General features: G+C 34.5%; 2 protein-coding genes across 6 annotated transcripts in view; one reads left to right on the forward strand and one right to left on the reverse strand.

Annotated features, from left to right (window-relative positions):
• The first annotated feature begins 1,230 nt into the window (after positions 1-1,230).
• Positions 1,231-9,001, forward strand: LOC110465384 (probable beta-D-xylosidase 7). The gene is made up of 12 exons (XM_021521158.1): positions 1,231-1,751; positions 2,465-2,624; positions 2,993-3,163; positions 3,443-3,534; positions 3,721-3,947; positions 4,266-4,516; positions 4,932-5,154; positions 5,536-5,628; positions 5,816-6,024; positions 6,206-6,406; positions 6,896-7,067; positions 7,579-9,001. The coding sequence occupies exons 1-12, from the start codon at positions 1,414-1,416 to the stop codon at positions 7,686-7,688; spliced, it is 2,247 nt and encodes a 748-aa protein (XP_021376833.1). The 5' UTR covers positions 1,231-1,413; the 3' UTR covers positions 7,689-9,001.
• LOC110465387 (spermatogenesis-associated serine-rich protein 1-like) overlaps positions 7,786-18,807 on the reverse strand; it is a 64,611-nt gene continuing 53,589 nt past the window's right edge. For 2 of the 5 annotated variants that reach the window (XM_021521160.1, XM_021521162.1), the window contains exons 2-8: positions 18,457-18,604; positions 16,870-16,982; positions 15,952-16,101; positions 15,488-15,611; positions 14,062-14,070; positions 11,885-11,950; positions 7,786-9,929 (exon numbers count right to left, since the gene is read on the reverse strand). In XM_021521160.1, coding sequence (XP_021376835.1) covers positions 9,803-9,929; positions 11,885-11,950; positions 14,062-14,070; positions 15,488-15,611; positions 15,952-16,101; positions 16,870-16,982; positions 18,457-18,604 — 737 coding nt within the window. In that variant the 3' untranslated portion in view covers positions 7,786-9,802. The remainder of the gene's footprint in view (positions 9,930-11,884; positions 11,951-14,061; positions 14,071-15,487; positions 15,612-15,951; positions 16,102-16,869; positions 16,983-18,456; positions 18,605-18,807) is intronic. The other 3 variants (XM_021521164.1, XM_021521161.1, XM_021521165.1) reach the window with 3 other exon arrangements.

The following is an 18,807-nucleotide window of genomic DNA, read 5'->3' on the forward strand; positions in this document are numbered from 1 at the left end:
ACCAGATTTGTGAGGTTCAAGCACATGTGTGGGTCTTGCGTTCACCTTTCAATGTAATTATGTGGCTTTCTCCATCACATGCAAAGTAGAAATACTGTATATATGTGTATGTATGAACAAATTTTGCTTTAAACTGATTTAAAAACAAAGTACTTATTGCAACAATAGCAACACCATCAACACATTACATACCAAACCCATTATAACAAACATTTATTTGAGGACCTATTCTTTTAACAAGGGGAGGGGGCAGCGATTAACAATTACACTTTACTTGACGTAATTCTGTTCAGATGGTATATTTTTTTCTACACTGCAGCTTTCTTTCTAAACTGACTTTCTTTCCTACCATGCAGTATTTCTTTTCTGATGACCGTGTTACCATTTTCACCGTGTAATAACACTTAATGACTAACAATGTCGATGGGCCGCTAGACCATACCAAATGAAACCATAGCTGACTCAAATATTTGAGTACGTAGATTATTTATTTGGTGAGATAAAAATTATAGTTGAATTTAGTATCAGTAACAATAAAGCGATAATAGAACAATTTTGCAGAAAAGAAATGACAATGAAAAATCTACAAATTGTTTTAGAGTATAATCTAGTTCAGCAAATAATGTCTGCATTCTTACTGTATACATAATGCATTTAGAGTGGTTCCAGGGATAATATGCTTTCATTACCAGTTAAAAACTATTCACGTATTGTGAAAAGAAGATATCAAGACAAGGCCATATATTACTTTCGTCGTAACAGTCATTAAACCATCGAACAAGAATATTATTAAGCAAAATATTGATTTAAATTATTTTTTTTTCAAATATGACGAATATTGTTTTTCACTTATTATATGGAAAATAGGTTGTGTGAGAAACTTCAAAATATTTTTTATAACAATGAGCATCAGACAAAGTCATATGCAGTCACATGATTATTGTGTTATACAAGCAATAGAGATCGCCAGTGGACACATCGCAAATTTAAATTTCATTAAAAAACATCTCAAACATTTAAACACTGTTTAATGCAGTAATTATTCAAGGTTAATGATAAATTGATGCAAAATCATACACATATTGTTCACAAAACAATACAGCGCACTGAAAGCCTTTGTTGCATTAGCATTCCCCTCACGCAAGGAAATGCAATATTTTGTGGATAATGCGAGATAACACTTCATAACTTATAAAAATGGATTAGTTTTTTGATTGTTGTGTTTACAGGACATCCATCAAATACACGTTTATATGTCCTTTACAGAATAAACAAAGCGCCCGGGGCCGTCATATGATTCTTACCTAAGTTACGCTTGGGCAGTTATGTGTTAGCCTATAGCTAATGTATAACGCATTATCCAAGCGGCGCATATAGGGAATTAACACCAAGTCTATCTCTAACCTACCTATAATGTCTCCTGTTGGTGTACACGATAGATACGTATCGCTAAGGACAGTTGTCCTGTGTTTGATCGGAGCTACTTTGGCCCTATCTATCGATTACCCATTCCGGAACATCTCGTTGCCATGGGATGTACGAGTTGACGATTTGGTTGGACGTTTGACCCTTGAGGAGATTATGACACAGATGAGTAAGGGAGGTTCAGGACCTAAGGGAGGACCTGCTCCACCTATAGATCGACTTGGTGTAGGGACATATAGTTGGAACACGGAATGCCTACGCGGTGACGGGAGCTCGGGGAACGCAACATCCTTCCCACAAGCCCTCGGGCTAGCCGCCACATTCAGGTAATACTTCCTCCATGTGTATACACTGTCACAACTAACGGGTTTATCCTTAACAGCTAAAGGTTTGATCAGTTATAACCCATCGTCTTGAATTATGAAATAACATCACGCACTTTAGCGTTGCAACCATTTTCGTCATCCAATTATGCTTTATGGTGTCACACTTTTAAGCAAATCTTTTTAAATTTTGACTGGCAATGTAAATCATGCATTACATAGTAAAAGTATACTGTTTGGAATACTTGTAATGGGATAAAACATTGTGACATAGATTTATGATGTTTTATTTAAATGTCATCTACTCGTTTAGATCTAAAATTAAACTCATTTTATTTGGCTGAAAGCAAACGAATACATTGTTAAATATGAACCATATATATGGTATGAGGTGAAGTGTGAATCTTAGATAACAAATATTATGTCGTCATGATATGATTGTCTCGATGCTCCTAAGAAGCATGCACATATTACGGTAAGAGTTGGACAGTTGACTACACAGAGGATGATTAATTCCTATATAAGTATAAACACACTGCGCAGGCGTGATAAAAGCAAACATTTGGAAATAACATAATGTACTTGAAAATGGAAAACGGAAATATAAATTGATGAAACTGACTGACTGATATAGATTACAGACTGTTTATCAATAATATGTTATGATATATACTAATATATTATATAACATTACCATTATGACAATCATTTTAAAGCACTGACGTCATATATGACGTAGCGGAAGCGACTGGTGTGGAGGTTCGCGCCAAGTACAACGACTATCGGAAACATCAACAGTACGGGGACCACAAAGGGGCGAGCTGTTTTAGTCCTGTCATCAACATCATGCGGCACCCCTTGTGGGGACGGAACCAGGTTCTCATAATTATATTATGCAAAGTCAAGACTAGATACTATATTCATCCCATAACAGTTGATTACAGGGACATGTAATTAGCATCACGTGTAATGTTGACACCAACTTCTGATTATTCGTTGGCGTTGAATCATGCTATATTGGTCAAGTGCAACCTAAGGTCAATGTTACAGCAGTACGCCATATACTGGACTAAACTATGATGATGATGATGATGATGATGATGATGATAATGATGATAATGATGATGATGCAAATAATTGAATATAACTACATTGATTAAATGAGCAAGTACTAAAATAAACAATTCTCAGTTATAATTTGATTTAAAAGATAACCTACAACAATTGCTATCGTACCGTTTCAGGAGACATATGGTGAGGACCCCTACCTTAGCGGAGTGCTTGCAACACATTTTGTGAACGGTCTGCAGGGCCGCAATCCCACGTACATAAGAGTCAATTCAGGATGTAAACATCTCGATGTCTACGGCGGGCCAGAAAACATACCTGTATCGCGATTCTCATTTGATGCACAGGTAAATATTATGGTGCAACATCAACATGGACAGCATGTAAAATAGGAGTTGATTCACGATCAATGCACATTTATATAGTTTATCTTAAATTCTATCAATAATTCGGTAGCTCAAAACTTACAGAACGACATATAGAGTATGAATACATGTTTGATTATTATAAACAAATATATCACAATTGCAAAAATAAAACTGAAATGAATACGCACAATTATGATTCTTGGAAAACTTGCAAACACTCATACAATGCATTAACTTGTAAACTGATTGCCACTCCAGGTAAGCGAACGTGATTGGCGTCTAACCTTCCTTCCAGCATTCAGACGCTGTGTAGAGGCGGGGACCTACAGTTTTATGTGCAGTTTTAACAGGTCAGAATATAGAACATTGTTTCAGGAACCAATTTGAAGTAGTAAAACAATGGAATAAGACACCAATTTGAAGTAATAAAACAATGGAATGAGTTTAGATTACAGAGTATTTAAAGATCAATTTTATACAAGATTTCCCCCATATGTGTTTGACATCATCACTTTTTCATCGTCTTTTTATACAAGAATCAATGGCGTCCCAGCCTGTGGCAATAAGCGCCTCCTGACGGACATACTGCGGAAGGAGTGGGGGTTCAAAGGTTACGTAGTGAGTGACCAGGCGGCCATAGAGAACATCATAGACTTCCACCATTACCTCAACAATACCGTAGACACGGTAGCTCTGTGTGTAAATGCTGGCTGTAATCTAGAATTGTCCACTAACTTAGCAAAGCCCATCTACTTTTCGATGAGTAAGCATTACCTTTATAAAGGCAGTAATTACTGCTGTCAAAGGGATAAATCTTGCGTTTACGGTTAATGGTATGCAAATGTTTATTTGTTATGCAGTTTCACTAACCATAAAGCATCAAACGTAATTTTGTAATGTAAAATTTGTTGTCTTTTTTCTTTGATTTGACGTTTGACCAGCATACCTTACAACAACTCCGATGTTTTAAATGTGGAGAGGACATTATCTAAATCTATCGTAAGCTGGAATGCCTGTCTTGGCGTCAGAAAACTCAGTGTTTACAATACGTATTTATTAACTTGGCAATTTATTGTTTCAGTTGAAGCGATCAAAGCTAAGAAACTGACCGAGGCCATTGTCCGTGAAAGCGTAAAGCCGCTGTTTTATACTAGGATGAGACTGGGGGAGTTTGACCCACCCACATATAACCCGTACTATTATTTGGATCTGTCATATATCCAAAGTCCGGAACATCGAATGATTTCACTAAAGGCTGCCATGAAATCGTTTGTTTTATTGAAAAATACCAACAACTTGCTACCATTCACTCGAATATTCAGCACTGTAGCGGTAAGAATTATCAGAAATAGGCAAAGTGATTTTAATGGAACTTTGTTGTTCAAGTAAAGAGTACAAGAACATGTAAATGTTGACTTTTAGGGTGTTGAATTTTTAGTAGGAGGTTAATAGATGCACACGTTTTATGATTCAGTTGAGTCTATATCTGTGGCAAATAATTTAGGGTCAAACCGTAGTTTGACTAGCCTATTTTGACAAGAGAGTATTTCAGATATCATATAGCTTAGACGATAATTGATGACTACGTTCATGTGACTTGGAATATATAAAAAGGTAAAGTTAATAAAGCGACCCAGCGTTTGGCAATAATCACCATAAGGTTAGCATTGTATCAATATACCTAAAAAGTTCAATAAAGAGTTCGTTCAATTTGATAGAGTATATATAATGCTTTTTTCTTTTGCAGGTAGTTGGACCGATGGCGGACAACATGTACCAACTGTTCGGCACCTACAGTGCTGACGCTAGTCGTCAATACACTACCACACCTCTCTACGGACTAAAACGTCTGGCAAAGTCAACGAACTACGGTCAAGGGTGTCGGGACAACAAGTGCGTCAACTACAACGCCACACAGGTCAAAACCGCTGTGACGAATGCCGAGGCGGTCTTCGTCTGTCTTGGAACAGGTGAGGTACCGATTATTTAAAAAACAAGCTTAAACATCGTGGAATTTATGTTTCCCCCAGATGGAAGGAAAGTCAGATGCACCGATTCACTAGAAACAATCCTCTCTTCCGTTTTTCACCTAATATGAATCAGTAATCGTCAATTAGTTTGTTAAATGCGATAACATAAGAATTTTCAAACACCTAGAGCCAACCTTGAAACTCGTACAGAGATTAAATATAAATGATAGTTCAATATAATTAAAAAATACTTATTTCAATTTCACAATTCAGTCCGTTAGTATCATACATACCCCATAATTGTTTAAATTGTATATTTTCATCTAATTAGTAGCATACTTTTGATAACGAGTTTACCATGTGTATCTTGTTTATGTAAAGGGCAAGAACTCGAAGGCGAAGATAACGACAGAAGCAGTATGGACCTACCAGGAAAACAATTGAAGCTTCTGCAAGATGCTGTTAATTACTCAGGTATTGTTTCACATCAAACGTATATATCTAAATATTCAGTTTCTTAATTACCAATTTTAGAATTGTTCATTTTTGATATAAAATAATATCACGCATTGACTTGTGTAAAACGGAAACGAATACGTCATTTTCAGAATTAAAAAATCAGATGTATACGTGCTGTAATCTGACCTTTGTATATACTCAGGGACCGCACCGGTCATATTGCTCCTCTTCAACGCCGGTCCCCTGAACATTACCTGGGCTGAGCAGAGCAGTCGTGTTGGTGCCATACTGGAATGTTTTTTCCCCGCTCAGGCAGCAGGAGAGGCCATCTTTCGAGTCCTTACCAACAATGGCGAAAACAGCAACCCAGCAGGCAGACTACCATTTACATGGCCACTTAATGCTAATGAGGTATCATCTTTTAAATTTTATTTGTCTTCTGCTGAATTATTATAAAGATGAAGACTAAATATCCAAATGTATAACGTAGTTGCAAGTTGAATAGAATGCAAATTCATTTAACCACATATTAAAAAACAAAATTTCGAATGTAACAAGTTATTGTGGACCAATTCTAGACGTGTATTTATAGGTTCCTTCTATAACTAACTATACGATGGATGGAAGAACTTACAGGTATTACAAGGGCGACCCTCTTTATCCTTTTGGATTTGGTTTGTCCTACGCCGAATTCCATTATTATGACGCATGGCTGTCGCCTCTGATTCAAGCAGGCAAACCGGTTGGTGTGAGAGTCGAGGTTGGGAACAACGGACCGCATGATGGAGATGAGGTGAAATTTACACAATACATGTGCACTGAAAATTATGCATTCATAATTTCTGTAGGTTTTCTAAATAGACAATGCCTTACACTGTTGACTGTGAACAATTTTGATAATTTCGTTAAAGGTGACTTGATTGATAACCCCGCAAAAATAAATGAGAGACATATCCAGTGTTAATCCAGTTCCATCCCGTCCCGATTCAGTGACATCATTCTAGTTATTGAATATTCAAAAGTCAAGTATGTGAATACCCCAAACGAGGGTTCCAAGGTCAAGGCCAATGTCACGTATTATGTAAAAATGTGTCAACAAATTCAGTAACATCACTCTACCAACAACTTCACCAGAAAAATTGAGATTAAAATCAACATTTTCAACGTTAACATACGCCATTTTATATTGAGATTTACAGAAATATAAATTCAAATTTATATGTGTGTAATGCTATCACCTATAACTGCGATAATAACTTTGCATCATATTGTTTCCTTACAGGTGATACAAATATATCTGGAGTGGATAACGACGAAAATGAAAATGCCCAAATTACAACTTGTTGCGTTCCAACGAGTCTTTATCAAAGCTAGAGACAAATTTAATTATACCCTCGAGATAAATCCACGTGATATGGCTGTATGGACAGGAAAAGAATTTATTATCGAAGCAGGTAAATAACCGATGTTGTGATATATTTCTTCTCGACGTTTTTCTTATGAAGTTGCAGCAAACACACCTACTTCATTCCTCAGTCAGTTCTTTGATCTTTGCTGATTTTTGTTATCATTTACGGCTGTTTATTTAGTTTGTTTGTACTTTATAACCATCCATGATATTCAATATATCCATACGAAATTTCAATATTTACATCGGTGCTGCAGTAGTTACCAGTTTTGTAAATCAAAGCCCCGAGATCAAGTAGCTATTACTACATATATATTCTTGGCTTGATTCTACAGTTATCTGTTGACCACACGGTATCAGACCAGGAATTACTTGATTATATGACGGTGAAGACTTTCTGTCTTTCTTTTCATGCCCTTCGTAGTTCCTGTCCTGGTGCTTATATCAATATAGTGTTAGGTTGTTCGTAACATTGTAGCTACAGAGCTAGTAATAAGCTTCATACACTAGAACGGGCGTTTTTATCTTGGTTAATGCTCTTGTATTTTGTTTTTCAGGAAAAATGAGGATATATATTGGTGGACAACAACCTAACCAACAAAAACGCATATCATCAAATATACTTGTGAGGGAATTCGAAATTATTAATTCAAAACGTGTAGTTTAGTATTATGTTCATTAACTTTAAACGTCATTGCATCACTTAAACATATACTAATAATTTACATACATGTAATAATTTCAACAAATACTAAGAAAAAACATGATTTAGAATCTTTTAATAATTGCTTTCTGTATGATTGGTTGATACAACCCAAGGATGTATTACAAAGTATATTAAACATTAACAGTGTTAAAAGTAGATAACTAAGCACACACGCAATTTTAAATTTCACTAAACCATCCACCTTTGCACGAGACAATTTCCTTTATTGTTAAGAACAATAAATTACTACAATGATTTGACTTTACAAAGCGTACGTCATTTTTTATTTCGAACTTATGTCTGAAATATGTTCCTTATATACAGAAATATTAATGATAAAATATTGGCTTTTGTCGTACCTAAAAGTAGAACTCTTTTAGCAAGGGATGATTGGTTACAGCGTTTGTTTACACGATCAAGGATGTTTTTAAAAAACTGGAGGTTTGTTTTTTTAAATTATGAAATGAAGTAATAAGAGACAAATATGAAGACCGATCATATCAGTGGTTTGGGTATTTCTGCTTGCAAGTTCAACAAAAACAAAGATTAAATTGTTAAGTTAAGTATTGGTTGAAGTGCATTTCATGTCCTGAATATATCTAGACGTTTGTCGTCTGGGAAATCACAGAAAATCATGACACAGCAACAACTGTATCTCATATGACGTCGCAAAGCATTGTGACGGTAAATTTTGTGCAGTCCAAGTTCATACAAATATCCCGTATATTAAACCATGAAAACGCCTCCATCTTGTCGACATTCAGGTCACCAATTTCTTATTTACCCAATGTCTCGAGAGTTATGTCAACTACAGTACTTTTTAGACATAACTTTGTAAGCTGTTTTCAATATTCGTCATTGCATTTATTGGACGTAATAGTCTAAAACGACTGTGTTAACAGCCCCAAATAAGATATTCCTTGATGGACGGAGGCGACAATATTCGTATTGAATACTGCATACACTATACTACCCTATATTGATAATATATAAAAAGTATGTATATAAAAAATAGAATATCTGATTGATAGAAACAACGGCAGAATAAACGTAAAAAGCACCTTATAAATTAATAAAATTGAGCAAAACAAACGGTATTCACAAACAAGCAAACACGATACTACCCATCTAAATATCAATCAAAATACCGAGTATGGTTCACTTTGTGTGTGTGTTTTCATCCATTACAAAATGAAGCAATAATACTGATTAAAAAGTTATCACAGACAAGATATCAAGTGGTAAAACACAGAAAAGATAGTAGTATCACATTTAAAAATACATCAAGCATTGTCATCAATAGAGAAAATGGTATTTACAAATATTTTATAGAAAAACCAATTGATTCCCAGAATACAGGTATTAAATAATGCATTTAATCTCCCATATTTTCGCCTCATTGATGCCTAAATCTTACTCTAGCCAAGACAATATTTACAAGACTAGGGAAAATTAATTTCATAGAATTACATGGAAAATGGAGTATTTCCGTACAAAACAGAACATTTGATTACATTTATATCGTATGTCACCATCCGTGTTAATGCAGGTGTACAGATTTAAACTATTTGTGCATATCAAATAAAAATACATAATGACCAATACTCAATACAAAGTATGGAAATTTAAGACCACAAGGTCCGAACATAGTAAGTATATGATGTAAATAGGTAATTGTGAAAATATACAGATATATGACTTAATATAGTTTATTTACCCTCATAGAACATTGTATTTTCAAAAAAGTCAGTCATGAACATCTAAAAAATTCCTAAACAATTATTATAAATAACTACAGACATGCATAGAAAATTGTACTGTTTCTTCGGCCCAACTATGTTTGCTTTTACTATAATACTGTAGGTAAGAAATTTTGAAAACAAAACTGTTTCCGTTGAAACATTCTCATACAACCAAACAGTTCAGTGTATGTTATTTCCGTACCTTTATCTTCAGAATTAATTCCTGGTGATCAATTTCTTCATAAATATATATGCTTCAAAATGACGTCGACTTATTTAAAGAGATAGAATTGCCTGCTATTCAAGTTCGACACATGTCCTCGTTAGTTGGATCTATTTTTTCTCCTCTTGTGGTAGTGTCATGTGAAGGGGAGTGGCTGGTTTCCATGAGTCCAGTCCCCTAACAGACGCTATATCGTCGTCTCTTTGGAGTCTTCTCTCATTGTGGCGATAATTATCCCTACAACAATGTAGATCAGTTATATTACTTGAGTAGGCAACATAATCGACTTCCTTCATAATACAATTAAATAATATACAACCGTTCGAATCAATTATCTAATTTCTTGTCATAAACCAGTACTGCATTGACAAATAATTCTTAGCGTTATTCAAAATATTGTATAACTGTTTCATATGTTTAAACATGCGTTGTTAAACTATTGCAAATTAATAGCAATTTCTGCAGCTATTACAAGGGCGTTTATGAATATATCAAAGAATATATGCAGATCCGTTGTAACATTCTTAAATATTTTTGACACTGTTTTTTCACTGCTCGTTTATTAATATGAGATACTAGTAAGAAGATGCAATTTATTTCATAATAATGCAAAAGGTGATATTATCGAACCTTTCAACGGTGGCTTGTACATCAACAAGTCAAATGGTATAACTGTATACTTTAAGCGATGTATAGAGAACGATACATGCCTTTGTTCATATCACATGGGAAAAGGGCGTGTTTTATTCTGTTTATTACATACTTACTAATAAAAGCTGCTATCTTATGATATATTTTTCTTTTGAAATATTGAAAAACAAAAAAAATCCAAAAGGGATGTGATGCGGGCTGATACGGGTTTTGGGGTGTGATACGGCGGGGGCTGATATGGTTTTTGAGGTGTGATACGGTCAGGGCTGATATGGGTAAGGGCAATTGTGTCGTATCGCATATACAACAAAGCCGTATTTATTAGTAAGTATGTAATAAAATTGAATAATCAGCAATATTTGACAACATATGATATCGCACTGTCATTGCAGGGGATACATATCAGCAATGTCTCTAATAACCACATATACACTTGTACATTTATTCTTCGCCGTGTGAACGGAAGGAAAGCAACCAGAAAGACTTTATTCATGAATGATTATCAAAATGTCCATCTTAACGCTAACAGAATGATACAAAGAAAGTAATAGCACAAAACCAATCATAACGTCAGAACAATCAAGATGGTGATTCGTTATTACAATGCTATGTTTGTTTTCCGCAAAAAAATAAAAAAATACTGTGACATTTTGTTGTAGTCATTTCTGAACATAGGTAGGAGTCTGTACATTCCAATTTCCTTCTCAATGGAATCGATGTAAATGTGTAGAAATCGTAAAGAAAAAGACATCGCTTGACACACAAAAGATGGCAGAAAGCAAAGGAATTAATCAAAGCATAGAAAAATAATCAACACATTCTAAATGTATGATTGTAGTCATTCTAAAGTAGAGAAGAAAACATAAATGTTAAATTATGGTGCATATACTATTTAAGCTACACGTGACAGGTATTCACGTTTAAATGAATGGTATATATCCCACACCTTAACAAAACCTTCACCGTTAGCGGAACATCTTCACATTGTTGGCAGAGGTTAGACCTGAACGTTCATCTTTGCTAGAGACATTTATGTACCAGCTCGTATGTAAATTGTATCAGAATAATATGTTTCCTTGTCAAAATTATCATTATATATTTTGAAGAAACCTAACATGCTTTTGAATGCAAATGTTTGCCTTCCTTTAACTGTTCAAGATATTGTTATTTCTCCAACAAACAATTTTTCCGATATTCTAATCTATTGTCGTATTTCAACTATTGATCAAATAGAATTAGCAACAAATATACCGTTCATTTTAGAGAACAATGCATTTGCCGTAGAGTAATTTGGACAGCAGTTAAATTAAGTCTAACCAATCTTACTCCATAAGAAACGCATTAAGTACTTGATAAGTCATAAATAGAATTACATTGTTAACAGATGAATAATGTTAATTATAATATTACGTATGAAAGATAGCACGAATTGGTCATGAAAGCTCAATTGATCATGAGAATAATAGAAATATATATATACTTATTTAAAACCAACATCTATGTAAAACACTCGAGCCAACAATGTATGACGCCCATACTACCTGGGTATGGCTGGCAGCCTTTGGAGTGGAACAAACGTATCCGCAGTAGGACGTTTGAAGTTAGAACTGAAATTGAATTTTAGGACACCACATATGTTTAACTAGTATGTTAGCTTCAATAACACCACACTATGGTTAAACACCTGTTAATTACCTGTGTAATGTATAGACATAACTATCAGAATCCATAAATTACTAGACACATATTAAAAAGATGGTGGTTGCTATACCGATCTACTACTATATTGACATCCCTGACATAGGGGTTGGTTGCTATACCTATCTACTACTATACTGACATCCATGACATAGGTGTTGGTTGCTATACCGATCTACTATTATACTGACATCCCTGACAAATGTGTTGGTTGCTATCCCGATCTTCAACTATACTGACATCCCTGACATATGTGTTGGTTGCTATGCCGATCTACTACTATACTGACATCATCCCTGACAAATGTGTTGGTTGCTATACCGATCTACACCTATACTGACATCCCTGACATAGGTGTTGGTTGCTATACCGATCTACTACTATACTGACATCCCTGACAAATGTGTTGGTTGCTATACCGATCTACAACTATACTGACATCCCTGACATAGGTGTTGGTTGCTATACCGATCTACAATTATACTGACATCCCTGCCAAATGTGTTGGTTGCTATACTGATCTACTACTATACTGAGATCATCCCTGACATAGGGGTTGGTTGCTATACCTATCTACTACTATTCTGACATCATCCCTAACATAGGGGTTGGTTGCTATACCAATCTACTACTATACTGAGATCATCCCTGACATAGGCGTTGGTTGCTATACCTATCTTCTACTATACTGACATACCTGACATATGTGTTGGTTACTATACCGATCTACTATTATCCTGATATCCCTGACATAGGTGTTTGTTGCTATACCGATCTTCTACTATACTGACAACATCCCTGACATATGTATTGGTTGCTATACCGCTGTACTACTATTATGACGTCATCCCTGACATAGGTGTTCGTTGCTATACCGATCTCCTACTATACTGACATCGCTGACATAGGTGTTGCTTGCTATACCGATCTTCTACTATACTGCCATCATCCCTGACATAGGCGTTGGTTGCTATACCAATCTACTACTATACTGTCATCCCTGACAAATGCGTTGGTTGCTATACCAATCTACTACTATACTGTCATCCCTGACAAATGTGTTGGTTGCTATAGAGATATAACTCTACTCAGATCACTGACCTAGGAGTTGGTTGCTATACCGCTCTACTACTATACTGAGATCATCCCTGACATAGGAGTTGGTTGCTACACCGCTCTTCTACTATACTGCCATCATCCCTGACATAGGCGTTGGTTGCTATACCAATCTACTACTATACTGTCATCCCTGACAAATGCGTTGGTTGCTATACCAATCTACTACTATACTGAGATCATCCCTGACATAGGCGTTGGTTGCTATACCAATCTACTACTATACTGACATCCGTGACATATGTGTTGGTTGCTATGCCGATCTACTACTATTCTGACATCCCTGCCAAATGTGTTGGTTGCTATACCGATCTACTACTAAACTGACTATGAAACCTATATGGCATTTTGTTTCATTTACATTACTAGACTTGCACCTACATATCAAATAGATCACTCCTCATAGGACTTCAGTATAAAATAAACACTTGTATTTAATAAAGTTTATATTACCTATCACCATAATTTCGCCTTTCGTCAGTTGTTATACCCATAACGTTTGTAAAACATGTGTAGTTCACTTCATTATTACCCTGATCAACTATTTTGATGAAATTCATTCATATCTTTCGAATAAAAACTTAATTGATGTTAAGAATTAAGGATTGGAGTTCTTCTAAGTTTCAAATATTATTGTCCTGACAAGTATTTTTAAACGACATCTTTCTTTTAAATATCACTCAAAATGATATTGAAATTAACGCAAAATCACACTGCTAGTGTAAACGCCAATCTCACAATTCACTTTCAAATCCAAAGGAATTACCTTCATATCAGGTTAGTAAAATTCCAATTGATTTTATGTTTTAATTAATTCATTAAGTGCATCATAAAATTCACTAGTTCCATTGCAATGCGAGGTTACTGCAATGATATACAAGGTAAGTAGAATTGTATATATTACCTTATCATTCTGTAAAAAACAACAGATGAAGTACAGTGTCTACACTATTATACAATGTGACATAAAACACCTGTTTCTATGTACTGTTACATCCGCCTGATCTCTTACCATGTCAACCAGTCTAAACCAAACACCACGCCTTTCATTCAGAATTAAGGGCATTTGGTTACACAAGTTAAATTCCGTAAAAATCTCAGAAGATTTAGTTTTGGTTGAATTTGGTACCAACACTTTGCCCCAAGTCAAGCGTGTTCGTTTTCCCATTTTAATTCCAAAATTACCAAATTTAAGTCATTTTTTGGTCATGCTTATGATGCATATAACATTTACATGTAAATAAGCCTGGTTGAAAAATAGATGTTTGACTTTCAAATGATATCAAGCCAAAAAGTATTTAGGTAGGATGAATAAAATTCTGAGCTTAGATACAAATGATGCTTTGTCTTTAATTTCAAAACAATTTGAGGGGGTGAAATTCAAAAACAGTATCAAACACTTTCTAAAGCATTCGATGTTGTGTTTAGACAAGTTAACCATATGTACTGCATAATAAAAACAAAAGTAAATGTGGAATTTCTATTAACAAAAAATAATTTGAAACATTTTCTTGTAAAATTGGTCATGTTAAAACTTAATCTGATAGTACAACTTGTCATGTTAAAACTTAATCTGATAGTACAACTTGTCATGTTTAAACTTAATCTGATAGTACAGCTTGGCAGGTTTAAACTTAATCAGAGAGTACAACTTCTCATATTTAAACTTAATCTGATAGTACAACTTGTCATGTTTAAACTTAATCTGATAGTGCAACTTGTCATGTTTAAACTTAATCTGATATTACAACTTGTCATATTAAAACTTAATCCGATAGTAAAACTTGTCATGTTTAAACTTAATCTGATGGTACAACTTGTCATGTTTAAACTTAATCTGATAGTACTACTTGTCATGTTTAAACTTTATGATTTTATGTGTTATCATATATCATTCAAAGTTCAATTAACAGTTGATGCTTATAAAATGTATTGAATTCAACTATTTAACAAAACTCCACACAGTTACTTTCTACTGGTTATAAATCAAGCAGGCATTAAATGACTCCAGCTAAATATGCCTGCACTCTATAAACATCCACAGAATTAGTCTAAGAAAGTCTTCTTTTACAAACAACAGATTGAGATAGACAGAGCTAACATTGACTTCAAACATCTACACTGCTCGAGTCTAGGACCTACCAGACAAGTACTGCATTTATCCGGCAATATGCCCAGCCGTATCTAGTCTAGTAAATAGACTAACATGTACTACTTTGTGTAATAAATCCATTTTCCTACTTTAAGTTAGATTTATGTGTTGGCCCCTAGGCTTATTTGAGGATAACTACAGAATACTTTTTCTACAAGATTTATATAAAGACACTTACCCAAACTCTGGTAAGGGGCGAGAGGACCCTGTTCTGTGGAATCCTGGCGAGTACTCTACTGCCTGGTAAGTTTTGTCCCCCTCTGATGCATAAGGTATTCCATTCCTCTTGTCTATAATTGTCTCTGTTAAAACGAAAAAAAAATGATCTATGAAATTTCTGAATGAATATGAAAGTGATAGACCGAATCACGTTAAACTATTAAGAATTAGTACATGGATACATATTTTTGTACAGAAAGTAAATATTTTTTTAAATCATCGTTGGTGAAATCATTATACATTACCTGATTCCTGTTTTTTCTCGTGTACAGAACATTTTTTTCAAATATCAAATAAAATATTTCAAATAAACTTGCACTTTTCTTATTTTTCCTTCAAAACATCAGAACATGTAACAAACAAATTAAACTTGAAGTCAGTAAACGTTTGAAAATGTATTCAATTTGTTAATAATTTGTTTACCATTTCTTCCTCTTCCAAACAGCATTTTATGCGTGATTTCGTTTGATGAGACATTAGTAGCTTTATGAACACCATCAAAGCTACACCTCAGACCAACTTTAGTCAATCCTGGATCCAGCAGCCACTCGTTACTGGAGCGCTTGTATGTAACTGCAAATTCATGATTGAGATTCTTCATTTTATTTTATATCTATAAATGGAATCCATATTATTTTACAAATAATACTAAATATAATAGACATGGTTCCAATCACAACACAGCTCAGGCGTTACAAGTTAGTGGGGTTTTATTGGCAATTTTATTCGACAATAAAGCCCCACTAACTGGTGACGCCTGAGCCGTGTTGTGATTGGAGCCCCACCTATCATATTTACATATTCGATACCAATCGCCCTGCATACCTTCCGGTATCCACTCTAGGAGCGAAGCGCCCCACTGATCAATCCATCTATACAACCACAAGACATAGGCTCTACATTTTTTTGTTAAATAATACTAAAACCACATTCATATATCTGTATTAACATGCTAAAACATAATTTTACGATTAAACAGAAACAGAAGTATTACATTCTTAATCATATGTTAAGTATAAGTTATTTCAGCTTGAAGACAATAGTTTGTCTGTAAAAAAACAAAAATCACCAGATTTCTTTTCAAACTGATTTATCTTTTATCTTTAGAAGTGAGGGTGGCAAAAATTGGAAAGGTCAAAAATTGCAATGAATTGTTCAATATACCTGACATACATACATTGTACCTATATCGTACAAAATAACAATATGATTAAAATCATCTGTTACATGGCTCCGTTAACTTCGTACTACGCCTGAACAGGCTAACAGAGCCATGTAACAGATGATTTTAATCAGATTGACAAAATAACATATTATTATAACACATCTTTGTTATATTACATGGATATGGTCGCATGGCCTTCCAGTTATTGGGGAAAATTTCTGCAGCTGGGTATTCAGGGTGATCTGGATCAGGAATATATTTAAGTTTGGATTTCCAATCTGGTCCATTTCTGAAAGAAAAAAACAGTACATATAATGACTCAATGAAAACAATTTACAGCAATTGATGCAATCGTCAGAAAGAATCAAGCCCCTATTTTCTTTAGCACAGTATAACCTTAAGAGCCACTATTTGTAACATATTAAGGCATTTGTTACATTAAGGAGATAATCCCTACTGTGCAGAGCTGCAATATAATTTTTCTTTTATGCTGCTACCAGCAGTCTACTCAGGTGTTTCAAAATTACAAAAACTTAAAGACACTTGGATATCAACTATTTAAGATAAGTATTATTTGTATAAGGCTGTGCAGATTGTTTTTCTAACACTTCCAATGTTTTTTCACAAACAAATCAACAGAGCGTTTGTCAACATTAAACAGTCACCAGACCCTCATGCTTCGCATATATCTTTAGCTTTATTTTAACAATGAGGAATACTATTAAGCCATTTATGATAAAACTGATTAAGTAAAGCTTTATTGTTTATGTTACGTTAATTGACCGTTAAATGTCCCCACTAATACGGATATCATGGTCTAAATAAAGTGAGGTGTACACTGAGGCCAGTGAAGCCGCCATCTGAAACTTAAGGTATGCACCCAACAAAGAGGGAAGTGTAAGATCACCTGTGGCACACTTACATATGATCCAATATTACACACTTAATATGTTTTGCATGGTTATCAAGTTCCCATAATTAGCAGACTTCATTGGTATTGTATGGTAATCTAATTCCCATATAGCAGACTAAATTAGTATTGTATGGTAATCCAGTTCCCATATAGCAGACTTAATTAGTACTGTATGGCAATCAAGTTCCCATATAGCAGACTTAATTAGTATGGATGGCAATCAAGTTCCCATATAGCAGACTTAATTAGTATTGTATGGCAATCAAGTTCCCATATAGCAAACCTAATTAGTATTGTATGGTAATGCAGTTCCCATATATAGAAGACTTTATTAGTATTGTATGGTAATCCAGTTTCCATATAGCAGACCTTATACGTATTGTATGGTAATCAAGTTCCCATATAGCAGACCTAATTAGTGTTGTGTGGTAATCAAGTTCCCATATAGCAGACCTAATTAGTATTGTATGGTAATCAAGTTCCCATATAGCGGACCTAATTAGTGTTGTATGGTAACCATGTTACACGTAAGTAGCATTGTTCCTTAATTTTAGATTCACTGTGGTATATAAAGTTCCCAAGTATCATACCTTAATGGTATTTTATCTATAATTCAGATATCCTGTGGCACATTTAATTAGTTTTGTTTGGTATTCAAGTTCCCCATATCACACTTAAATGGTATTGTTCCTTAATTTAGATTCATGTTGCTCTCTTAATCAGCATTTTACCATAATCAATTGCAAGTTCCCTTGTACTTATGTTCAATGGAGTACCTGGTAGGTATTATTGAGTGGTGGTGATATTAACAGCCCATGGTGTGTCAAAATATGCATTGTATCAAACTTACTCGGAATATTTGACTTGTATATTTTGAGGATGTGGTGCCCAACCATCATCAAATCCATATCCATGAGGGATATATCTCCGTCCACTTGATCGGTATTTCGGTACACTTGCAGAGTTATCTATGTGAGGAAAATGCCGCCGTTCTCTCTCTGAAATTAAAGATATACAATAAAAAAAATAAGCAATATACAGTAAAAGAGCTATGATACTCTTTATCGATAATGGTCCAGTCTATTTTATTTTTTCTCTCTCGCAAATCCTTACAGCGGCAAGATAATCAGGGTATTTTGCATGATTGTTGTTCATTTCACAGAACATTAATAGGACCTAAATATTCTTCAAGTATTTTATT

Source organism: Mizuhopecten yessoensis, unplaced genomic scaffold, assembly GCF_002113885.1.
Source record: "Mizuhopecten yessoensis strain PY_sf001 unplaced genomic scaffold, ASM211388v2 scaffold11073, whole genome shotgun sequence".
Taxonomy (NCBI): Eukaryota; Metazoa; Mollusca; class Bivalvia; order Pectinida; family Pectinidae; genus Mizuhopecten; species Mizuhopecten yessoensis.

Excerpts from the sequence above, each read along its gene's own strand:
- LOC110465384 (XM_021521158.1), top strand. The coding sequence starts at position 1,414 with ATGTCTCCTGTTGGTGTACACGATAGATACGTATCGCTAAGGACAGTT. Across the intron at positions 2,625-2,992 it reads CCTTGTGGGGACGGAACCAG|GAGACATATGGTGAGGACCC; the intron begins GTTCTCATAATT and ends GTACCGTTTCAG. Across the intron at positions 6,025-6,205 it reads GGCCACTTAATGCTAATGAG|GTTCCTTCTATAACTAACTA; the intron begins GTATCATCTTTT and ends GTGTATTTATAG.